The 11,810-nt window shown below is 43.4% G+C and overlaps 1 protein-coding gene across 2 annotated transcripts; it reads left to right on the forward strand.

Moving 5' to 3' along the window:
- Window positions 1-9,518: 9,518 nt before the first annotated feature.
- Window positions 9,519-11,416, forward strand: CRCT1 (cysteine rich C-terminal 1). Of its 2 annotated transcripts, none has more exons than XM_036344935.1 (2): window positions 9,519-9,614; window positions 10,490-11,416. In XM_036344935.1, exon 2 carries the CDS (start codon window positions 10,510-10,512, stop codon window positions 11,218-11,220), a length of 711 nt encoding a protein of 236 aa, XP_036200828.1. In that variant the 5' UTR covers window positions 9,519-9,614; window positions 10,490-10,509; the 3' UTR covers window positions 11,221-11,416. The 2 variants fall into 2 exon arrangements, with proteins under 2 accessions (XP_036200828.1, XP_036200829.1); XM_036344936.1 differs by lacking the exon at window positions 9,519-9,614 and adding an exon at window positions 9,642-10,343.
- Window positions 11,417-11,810: the final 394 nt, after the last annotated feature.

Here is an 11,810-nt window from a genome sequence, read left to right on the forward strand (position 1 = left end):
GCAGTCTCTGCCCCTGGTCTCTGATTGGTCTGTCCTCATGTAAATAAGGGTTCCAAATCCTGGCAGTTTGATTGGTCCAAGAAGCACTGTCCTGATTGGTCAAAATAGAGCCTCTCTGATTGGTCAGAGCTGCACAGTTCTGATTGGATGGGAAAAGCCTTAGTTCTATTGGTTGAAAGAGGATTCCAGGAAATCTTTATAAGGGCTGGCTCAGATAGCGGAGACTGTAGGCTGGCAGTTGAATCCACAGGCTTCTCTGCTAAGCACATTTTGTGTGAGAGGCCCTGTGAAGAAATGGCTGCTAGGCTTTGATTTTTAATTTTTATTTTTTATTTGAGCCCAGGTAACCACCCTTCTTAGTAGGTTTTTTGTTTTGTTGTTTGTTTTTCTCTCAGGGTTCATGATACCAAGGTCCCCTTACAGTGAGAGCAACCACCCCCTCCCACACACACTCCCCAACTCCTCGTGTTACCGGGGCCTCTTGAACTCCTTTTGTGATGAGAGGCTCCTTGATCTGCTTCTTCTGCTTATAGTATAATTCCAACCTGTCTGTATCTGTATCATAGCTTGGTTTCGTATTTATCTATGTTAGAAATTCAGTTTGGCTTTAATCACAGAAACCTGAAATAACCATGCTTACATAAACTAGAGGATTAATTTTATTTCTCATGGCTCCTTGGTAGCTGCATGATGCCAACAAGGACCTGGGCTCCTTTTCCTTTGCTCCTCCTCTGTCCTTAGTTCTGGTTTCTGTTCACAAAATTGCCAGAGCCCCAGGGTGCTGGGCTCCAACCATGATGTCTGGGACTTAAGAAGAAGCAAAGAGGCATAGCAGAAGGTATCCATAGCTGGGTGAGCCCCTTCAAATGGGACTTTTCAACATTTTCATAGTTTTCCTCAATTATAGTTAAAGCCAAGTCAATTATAGGTAAGGCCAAGTCAGTGAGTGGCTCCCGCCCGGTAAATGCAGGGCACACCCCTTCAGAGCTACACCTTTGGAAACTCCCAGGTAATTGCCAAATTGAATTTTCCATCCTCACCTCACATTGGCGCCCTCTCATGTTGGTCCATTGAGGTGGCATTGTAGGTGTGAGTTTCCTCAGTCTTTGTGATGAAGATCACAGGTGTGTTTCTGTCAGATATCAGATATGATGCAGGACACCCAGCTTTTGCTGCTTCTAGGTAGCGAGTGGTCCACCCATTTTTTCCTACTGCGAGAGCAACTGCTAGTTGCCTCGGTATTCATGTTCCCCATTTTCTTAACTTTGGGCCAAGAGCCCAGTGTGGGAGGAAGCAAACTATGAAAATGGAGAGCTCAGCGTTACTGTTTGCTTCTCCCCCTTTCTCCACTGGTCGCTGCTACCAGGCACTGCTACCAGGTTCAGGGACACATGTCCCTGGCAGTCTCTCAGGGACTGACGAAGAGGAAAGCAGAATCTTAGAGCCCCAGAGCTCAGGCTGCTGTGACTATGAGCCCTTGGGGTCATGGGAGGGTGGGGAAGGGACCTGGCTGTTGCCAGCATTCTGGGAGCTGCTGCTGAGTTGGGCCCTGAGGACCACTAAGGAGCAATAAAGGAAGACCCAAATACCAAATAATCGTGGGCCTGGCCCAGCCTGATGGTTCTTTCTCTCCCCTTCCATTTTGTCCGGTACCTCTTGGGTTCAACACGTTTTATGTAGACTCAGATTTGCTCTTGATCTTATAAACCCTACTCAACAATAACGCTCAAATTTTATGATTGGATTGTGTTTCATTTCATTGTATTTAAGTTCCTTCTCAGAGCTGGAGTCCTTGGAATCTACTTACAACAAGACTTTTAATTTACTGTACTTCTTCCATTGTGGTCTGGAGCAAATGCAAAGTTAGTTCTGTCTTCAATTCAGAGCTGCTCCAGGGAAGTGTGATAAGGACCCATCAGTCAAGGCAGGGCGTCCAGGTGATGGGTGGGTAGATTCAGACACATAGGGGCAGAACGGAAGCTCCACAGGTCTCCTAGAAATTACCTCCTTGTGATCATGACCACTTCCTAATGAGGATAACTGCAGACTTACAACATACTTGTTTAATCAACATTTTATTATTCTATATTTGTTTCTAGAGTTTGTGTGTTTATGATTATAAATAATACAAAAATTAACATCTTAAATTTCTGAATTTTGTTTATATTTTAGAATATTATCTAAACTTCAATCTCCAGATTTAAAATTGATTATAAAACTGTTGCAACAGAAATATATGAGGGTAGTTTTAATGCATCTAATCCAGAATTGGATAGTAGCTCTTTAAAAGAGTCAATGATGGATATGAAATTATACTTTATTGTTTAAAATTGTTATTCTCTATTTATTTTTCCAAATATTTATTGTTCCTTTGAATTATCTACTTTGTAATTTAAAAAAGCTATTGCCATTCATCTCTAAGTTCTCAGTATTTTCTTATTGATTACACAAGATTTTAAAAGTTATTAACTTGAGTAGTTTAGTGATTCATGTCCCCAGCAAACTCTACAAATTTTGTTTGGTGTTTTATTTATTATATAAATTATTCTTCCATTCTAAGAGAATGGAACAAGTTATCATAATTCAACTCTTTTGCAGTATTTTATAATACTACTCATTTTATAGTTTTATGAATAATTTTTATTCAGGTGACTTATAAGTATTTCATGTTTAGTAGTGCTTATGTAAAGGACCATTTCTACTCATAAATTAAAACCAGAGCCTGCTTATATATAGCCTGTGATCAATTCAGAGAATTTTCTAATTCTAACTATGTTCAAATAAATTTTATTTTTTACTCTCTAAGTCTATCTTTGTGTTATTTGCAAATTAAATCTACACTAGAAGTATTTAACTAGTTAAATATTGTGCAAAATCTGGGACAATCATGTGTGCAAGCTATCACACTCTTGAATTTTCCTATTATTTTTTCCATTTTAGTAGTTATTTTGTTTATGATGCTTATTTATGCAGGCATTTGTGAATTGTATGCTAAATAAAAATATATTTAACATACAATTGAGAGCATGTTGAGCATTAATATTTTTGTGAATTGCAAAAAAAGGACTATCTGTTCATTTTCTTAAAAAACACACATTTCCTTATGCACCTCTGATGCTAATCCTCTGCAGGACCACAATTTGACAACCATTGAAGTCGTTTTTGTACAACCTTAAGTACCCAGTGTCTTCCTTGCCTCTTCCATGAAGTTTTAACAGATTTTTTCAACATGGATCTCTTCCTCTAAGTCTAGAATGATCATTGGCTTTTATCTCCAATTATACATACAAGAAACTAGTTATCTTAAAAAAAATACTGTTGTGGGAATACCCAGAAATTTCAAATCAATTGTTCTACTGTGGTGTCCTGGCAGCATTTTAAAAAACTGCCTACTGATAAACATGGTGTTGATTCCTGAATTTGCCTGCAGTCATGCCCTGTCTACTGGTTTCTCTTGTGTTGAGGGTCAGCATTACCATCTAGGTGTCTCTGCATCTTTCTCCAATTAAATTGTGAGCTCAGTGAGGGCAGAATCTAAAGTTTGTCTATTTTTCATAGGACCGGGGCAGTGTTGGTCACAGATTAAAGGCCCAGATGTGGTTGAGGTTGTTATGATAACAGTTGTTATGATAACTGTTCCTGTAGCCCATGATCTCATCCCTATTTCCATAGACTCTCATCTGAGTTTTGAGTGACGTGACTGCAGCATTGTATTAGTGGGGAGAGATGGGGTGACAGAAGGACATTCCTAGAGAGATACTTACCAGGAAACTCTTTTCCCACCTCTACCCAATGCAGACAGTCTGCGTTGGTAGCAGAAGTTGTCATGAAGGCAGTTAGTTCCTGGTCCTTCAAGGGCAGAAATGCAAGCTTGGAAGTGAGTCATCTTCCATGTCCTTGTTATCAAATTCATCATCAACACCAGGTCAACTTTGTCATTATTAAACATCTATGTTTTAAGGTAGGTGTTTTTAGATGCCTTGTGAGAAAATGAATAAAAAATTATCTTATGGCCCAGTCGGCATGGCTCAGTGGTTGAGCATTGACCTATGAACCAGGAGGTCACTGCGTTATGGCCTTGATCCCCAGTGTGGGGAATGCAGGAGGCAGCTAATCAATGATTTTCTTTCATCATTGATGTTTTTTATATCTCTCGCCCTATCCCTTCCTCTCTGAAATCAATAAAAATATTAAAATCAAATGAAATAAAGTTAAAAAATATAAATCTTATAAATATATAAAAAGAGTTGGCTCCGCCCTGACTGGTTTGGCTCAGTGGATAGAGCGTCGCCCTGCGGGCTGAGGGGTCCCAGGTTCGATTCCGGCCAAGGGCATGTACCTTGGTTGCGGGCACATCCCCAGTGGGGGGTATGCAAGAGGCAGTTGATCGATGTTTCTCTCTCATCGATGTTTCTAACTCTCTATCCCTCTCCTTTCCTCTCTGTGAAAAATCTATAAAATATATTAAAAAAAAAAAAAAGAGTTGGCTCCCAGAGGGAACTTTCCATAGGTGGGAACATCCAATGCTAAATTTTCTCATCCTAGGTATCTGTGGTCTGGGACAGAAAAAAAAGGTTTTGATTTTGTGGATGTTTTTTGCCTTAGTGATTTGGGTTTTAATTGTGAGAAGAATTCCTTCTGTACAACTCATTATCTTGTATGTTAAGAAAACTCACTTTTTAAAATGGTTACCAGAGTGCATGTGTGCCTGAGTGTGTGTGCATGTGCACGTGTATGCAAGCACAAGAGACAGAAATATTGAGGGAGAAAGAAGGAGGGAGAGAGAGAGAAATGGTGATGGTCTGGTGCTTTCCAAAATGGGTAGAAAGTGGTGGCCAGCCTGACCAGGGGCTCGTGTGACAGAGTCACAGCCTTTCTAGGCTGAAATTCTTCTGAATTAAAAGCAAAGCCTTATTTCTTACCCTGCCCACCTGTCTTCAGTCCTTTTGCTCAGGACTGAACGCAACTAGGATTATTGCATATGGTTGATGGTGGATAAAAGGTAGAAATACCAGCAAAACTAACCAACAGTCGCTTAGTACTGGCTGACATGTTAGGCACATGCTTTATTTCACATTAATATTTGCTTGGACTTTTCATCCAAAAGATATTTATTGGTTATTTTTTTCTGTCCCAAGAGCAGTTTTAAGATCTAAGGCTATAGGTGTGAACAAAATAAACATGGCGGGTTTGGGAGAGCGGAGGGAGGCAAGGAGGCGGCCAGATAAAGGCGCTCCCTAGCAAGCCTGTCCAGCGACCACATGTTGTAATGGTCTGTGACCTGGATGGGATTCAGAGATTCCTGTCTGGTGTCTGCTCCTACCTGGTTGTGTGGCCTTGAGCAAGTTTCTTCCCTCCTGTGGGCCTGATACAATATAAGGGCTGAGCCCAGTGCCTGTAAAGGTCCTTTCCAGCTGTCCAATATGATATCTTGATAATCTAGGAGAAATCCTTGATTGTCTCTGAAATAATGGTGCAGGGGTTCTGGGGCAAGTGTCAGAGCTGAGCCAAGAAGAGAGACACACATGGACACAGGCTCTGAGGGAGGGGCCTCTGCACTATCTTCTAGTCTCAGACACAGAAGTGACATTTCTTACTGGATACAATGTTCCTGTGTTCTCTCTCTCTCTCTCTCTCTCTCTCTCTCTCTCTCTCTCTCTCTCATCTAGGTGTGTGGCTTCCTAATTCCTTCCACTTCTTTTTCACACACACACACACACACACACACACACACACACACACACACACGACCCAGATTTTGCCCTCAGAACATCTCTAGACCCTGGTCAAGGGAAGCTCCCAGGATGAGAGGAGCCCCAGGCCCTGCCCTCAGGGAGTGACAGGCCAACTTGGGCAACTCCCGCTCTGATCTCCTGATTGGGGCTGGTGGTACCATTGAGTTAAAATTTTGGTTTGGTTTGTGCACTGAGGAGCACAGCTTCAAACATGTAATTAATGTCAGGATTTGTGGATGCTGAGTCTCTAAGGAACCTTAGAGATACTCTAGTATACAGTTCCTGACTATGAAGATGGTAGTAAGTCCTGAAATGAGCTAACCAGAGGGACTGTAGAGAATTTTTAAAGACCAGAAAATCTTAAGAAGAATAGCCCGTTAGGTCAGATGATCTGTCTCTCCTGGCAGGGGTCAGACCAATGACGTGTGTTAGTCCCCTGTACCTCAGAGATGCCAGGATTCTGATTCTGTGAATTCCTAATTCTCTTAACCCGTGAGTCTACTAAACTACTATTGCATGAGTCCACAAGTCTCTGATTTTATGAGCTTGTGTCCAAAGATATGTTTGAAGATAGCCCTGTGATTCACCCTGGCACTTGTACCCGTCATCTGGCTTCACCATGCCTTGCCTTCTCAGTCTGTAAAATGGGTGGGACACAACCCACCTACCTGTTTTGGTGGCACATGGAAGTGGCATCTCTCACTAGTGATGTTAGTGCTGCTTGAAGATGTCAAACCCATTAGTGAGAGCCTGACCACGCAGAGCAGGAAGTGATCCAATCAGAGCTCACAGATGACACAGGACACACAGATTGGCTAACAGCAGAATGGGCTCTCACCACATTGGGTAAGGAAGGTGGTCTAGGTTCTACCATCAGTGTAAAGCATCCCCATTCATGCATGTATTTCATTTCTCTGTTTGTCTAGTGAATGGTTCCCAGGTCCTGTGCTAGAGCCAGGTGATACCCAGTGAACATGTCCATAGTTGCCAATGCATGGAATTATGGTCTAGTGGGAATAACTCCATGGATGACTAGAATGTGGAAATGCACATTTCCTTTGTAGATTAGACTTCCACAATCATAGATTATCCCAGAAGGGGCCTCATCTAACTCTTTATTTTAGAGTGGATGGATATGATATATATGTAAATATAATGGACCACTACTCAGTTATAAAAAAGATAAAATATTGCCATTTGTGACAACATTATGGATCTCAAGAGTATTATGCTAAGTGGAATAAGTGATGGAAAAAGACAAAAACCATATTATATCACTCATATGGGGAATATGAAAAAAAGTAACAAAGGAACTAATAAAACAAACTCATAGTACAGACAGCAGGATGGTGGCTACCAGAGAGGAAGAGGGACAGGGGGTGGGCAAAGTGGGTAAAGGGGGTCAAGTATATGGTGATGAAAGAAGACTAAAATTTGGATGGGGAACACACATTAGAGTACACAGATGTCAAATTATAATCTTGTACATTTAAAATTATATAATATTATTAACCAGAGTTATCCCAAGAAATTTAATAAGTGAGTGGGAGAGACTGCAGGCCACAGTGGAATCACTTTGTGAGGCAGTGGCAGAATCAGGACAGGGGCTTAGTTCCATTTGTGCCTTGAACGCTCTCTCTGGTTTCATTGCCATGCCCTAAAATACTGGCCGTCTAGGACATTTTCTTCCTTGTAAAGTGGGGCTGCCCATCCTACATGTAAGGTAGTGGGCTTCTTAACTGCGTCTGTTAGGTGCTGAAATGTATAGTTCCTAAAACACTGTGTATTTTAACACTAGAAGCAGCATGTTATGGTGGAAAAGACAGTAAATTTTAAGTCTCTTATTCCTGGGTTCAAATTCTGAATCCACCACTTCTAGTTATGTGAGCTTGCGCACATTTGTTTGTTTACTTATTTATTTGAGACACTCTTAAGGGGACTAAATTTGATAAGCTATCCCATATGAAGTGTCCAGCCCCAATAAAAGATCAGCCCTTTTCCATTTCCTTCAGAAAACATCGGGCCTAGGTATTAACTGATCTGGGCCACTTAGATGAGCAGGTACTGGAATGGCCTGAAACCACATTCCTCCCCACTACACCATCCCCTTGGGGAGAGGGATGGGTGGGCTTCTCAGAAGAAGCTATGGAGTGTTACAAGCCTACCAGAAGCACAGATGGCAGGAGGAAACAGGAAACTTTCCAAGTCTGGGGCAGAATCTCCTATTCTTGCCTCTTCCAAACTATTCAGGGACAGACCTTGAAAGACCTGGGTTGGAGTGAGAAGTGCCTAAGAAGTAGTAGGGGTTTGTGTTGTTGTGTTTTTTCCTTTTTATTTAGGAAATTTTAGAGCCTTAAGGCTTACGGGTCTTTGAGAATTTGGGGATCCATTATGGAGAAACGCAGAAACATCTTTCACCTGAAAGGCCACAGAGTCCATGGTGGGGCCTGGGCTGGCTGATCTGAGGGCATGAGTATTTGGAACCAGTGCTAGGCTCAGGAGTAAGCTAACCTTCCACACTGGGCAATTCAACATGGCTTGGTGGGAAGAGTGTGGGCTCTGAAAGTAGACAAGCTTGGGTTCAATGCTGCCCCCTTCCCTACCAATGGGATGTCCTTGGTGGAATAGTTAAGCCTTTGGGTCTTAGATTCCTTTTCCGTAAAACTAGGACTATCATAGCCTACACCACAGGGTTATTATGAAGATCAAATGAAGTAACACAGATAAAGCAGTTGGACGGTATTTAGTACATAGTAAGTTCTAAATATATATTATTTCTACCTCTCTTCCTACATACACTGCACTGGGGAAAGAAAAGGAGGCAGAGATTCAGGGACAAAGCTATATCTAGAAATAAAAGGTAATGTATTGTAGTGCTAAAAGTCATGGCTTATGAAGGCCAGCTGCCTACATTTAAATGCTAGCTTCTCTACTTATTTGCTTGTGACAATGGGCAACTTCCTTAGTCTTTCAGGGTCTCAGCAACACAACCATCTGTAAGTGTATGTGTCTCATGAACTGTTTGGCACATAAAGAGAATTCAACTAAATGTTATATTCTACTATTATTGTTATCGTGTGGTGTTCCTTTGGCTGGAATTCCCCCTGTGCTGGGCTCTTGGGGATCTAGGCATGGTAATGGGGTTCAGAGAGATGAGAATGAGGCAGATCATAGGGCATGAGAAGGTGGGGAAAGACAGCCTAGATATAGATCCTGGAGTTTGGGATCATCATAGTGGGAGAAACATAGAATAACCTGTGTGTCCATGGAACAGAGCATTTCTTGAAGGCCTTGCTGCCATATTGAGGGGGGGACCACTGAGCCAAACTCTTCATGTGCAGTAACCCAGACCAACAGGAACTACCATCAAAGTCCTCAGAAAGAACACTTCATTTAGTCTGGGCAAATGCAGAGTAGCTCTTGGCACAGCTAGTGTGAAAAATTGAGCTACTAATCACATCTTAACAAGTCCTTGAAGACTCCAGTGACCTAGAAACAACTTCATGGGGACAGATCTCATCAGCATCTCTCCTAACTTGTAGAAAAAGAAGACTGACTTGTCTAATGAGGAAGGCAACAAGAATCATTTATCTAATGTTTAGGTAAATTCAAATATCTAGATTTGATCTATATCTAGATTTTTCATTTATCTCAAGTTTAGGCTGAGCATGTCAAGCAGAGACATGCTCTGCCTATGACTGAAGAGTTAGACATAGTGGGAGGAATCTCACCAATGCAATGCTGGCCCTTGTCCTCATGATTGCTGGTGCTTCATTCAGATACCATTAAATTGCCTCACTACTCCCCTATAAAAGGTCTCTCCAACTGCCAGCTCCTCAGATCACTGGCTTCTTCCAGTCGTGTTCCTGTCAACAGAGGGTAAGTCAACAGAGGGATAACAACAGAATGAAAGAGAGCCGTGATGGAGTTGGCATGGAAAACTCTGGAGGGGGTGGTCGTGACAAGGCATTGAGGGCTACTGCTGAAGAAAGCTGAGGGCAGTAGCTGGTAGAAAAGGAGGCTGGAGGGTTGGAGGAGAGGTAGAGGGGTGAACTGAGCCATTAGGCCTATGGAAAAAAGGCTTTTCAGTGAACTGGGCCACCTTCTCTTGCTGAATGTAGTTGTGCCGTCCTCTCTTGGATTCATTAATGAGGTAAAGTGACAGTCTAGCTGATCCAAAGAGAAAATGGTGGAAACTTACTCAAGTTTGGCCTTGTTAGACTCTGTCAGGCTCAGCTTGAGACTCCTGTTGGCTTGGGGTCTATTGACATGAAATTGCCTTCCCTGTGTCTGCCTGACTGGGCAGGAGGAAGGAAAGCCACTCTTTTTTTTTTTAAAAATTAAATTTTATTGGAGTGACATTGGAAAGCCACTCTTGAATGAATCGATGGCAAGGTAAACTCAGTGGAAACAACCATTTCCCAAGAAGCATTCATAGTGCAGACACTACAGTGAGTAAGGGGAGAGGAGGCTTAGAGAGTTGGGCAGAAATGCAGACATCACTCTTGCAAGCCCTTCATTTTCCATGGTGGAAACTGAGGCCCAGCGATGAGGGGTGCCTTATCCAGCGTCACACGGCCAGATGAAAGAACAAGAGCTGAGCCTAAGGTAGCAAGTCCACCTGAATGCCAGGTTGACAGCTTCTGGGTGCCCATGACCTTCTTGAAAGGCTACTCCTCACAGACCACTCTATCCAAAGGGGATGCTGCAGGTGCCCCTGGACATCCTAGTTCTGACTAAACCTTTCTTTTCAGATTTTACAAAGCACAGAAAAATGTGTGACCAGCAGAAGCAGGTGCAGTTTCCTCCATCTTGTGTGAAAGGTTCGGGACTGGGGGCTGCACAAAGTTCTCAAGTTACCACTGTGAAATGCCCAGCTCCATGCACAACTAAAACCTGCGTGAAATGCCCAGCTCCATGCCCAACTCAAACCTATGTGGCGTGCCCAGCTCCATGCCAGACAGCCTATGTGAAATGTGCAGCTCCCTGCCAGACGTATGTGCAGTGCCCAGCTCCATGCCAGACAACCTATGTAAAATGCCCAACTCCCTGCCAGACGTACGTGAAGTGCCCAGCTCCGTGCCAGACGACCTACGTGAAATACCCGACTCCCTACCAGACCCGGACATACTATGTCCAGTACCCTTCTTCCCAGAGCTACTACCTTCAGTCTTCTGCAAGTGGCTCGGGCGCCTCGTGCTGTGTCCCTGATCCATGCTCTGCTCCCTGTTCCACCAGCTACTGCTGCCTGGCTCCCCGGACCTTCGGGGTGAGCCCCCTCAGACGGTGGGTCCAACGGCCTCAAAACTGCAACTCAGGATCATCTGGCTGCTGTGAGGATTCTGGCTGCTGTGAGGATTCTGGGTGCTGCAGCTCCGGGTGCTGCTGCTCCGGGTGCTGCTCTGGGATCTGCTGTCTGGGAATTATTCCCATGAGGTCAGAAGGTCCTGCGTGCTGTCATCGCGAGGATGACTGCTGCTGTTAAATACAGAAACACAGCTCTGCTCCCAAACTCAATGCCTGCTTTACCTGCTGAACCTCCACCAGCCCTGCCTGCTCTCTGTCTTCCCAGTGATGTAGAACTTCATGGCTTCACCTCCACACTTGGCTTCTTTATCAAGGCAGCCTGCCAGAGTTAGCGCAACCCCCAAACTTTGGCAAGAATAAAACTTTGGATGCAATTCGGTGACTTCCTGTTTGTTTATTTGGTTCATGTTTTCCCACTAGAAACACTTCCTCCTTCCTTTCTTCCTCTTGCTTTTCAACTAGTGGACCGGTTCACGGGGATATGACCAAGCAGATCAAGCTGGTGCAATCCCATGTGGGACCCCTATGCTTTCTAGAATGCTCGGATAAACTTCCCTCTGCAAGTCAGCAGGATCTGAGGGTGGAAATTTGAAGGTGGAAGAGTTAAAGGTTGAAGGTTGCCTGCCCTCTAATTAGTCTGAGGAGAGGGTTTGGCCACGATGAGGTCCTCATGGTAGCATGTTCTCTGCATGTAAGTAAACTCAAAATTCATCTTCCTGGATGTGGAAGGAAATGCAAAATCAGATCTGTTCAGGAGGATCACTGGAC

The sequence above is a fragment of the Myotis myotis genome, unplaced genomic scaffold (assembly GCF_014108235.1).
Source record: "Myotis myotis isolate mMyoMyo1 unplaced genomic scaffold, mMyoMyo1.p scaffold_m19_p_18, whole genome shotgun sequence".
Lineage (NCBI taxonomy): Eukaryota > Metazoa > Chordata > Mammalia > Chiroptera > Vespertilionidae > Myotis > Myotis myotis.

What these genes read in the sequence shown, in the direction of transcription:
- CRCT1 (XM_036344935.1), top strand. Translation starts at nt 10,510, where the DNA reads ATGTGTGACCAGCAGAAGCAGGTGCAGTTTCCTCCATCTTGTGTGAAA.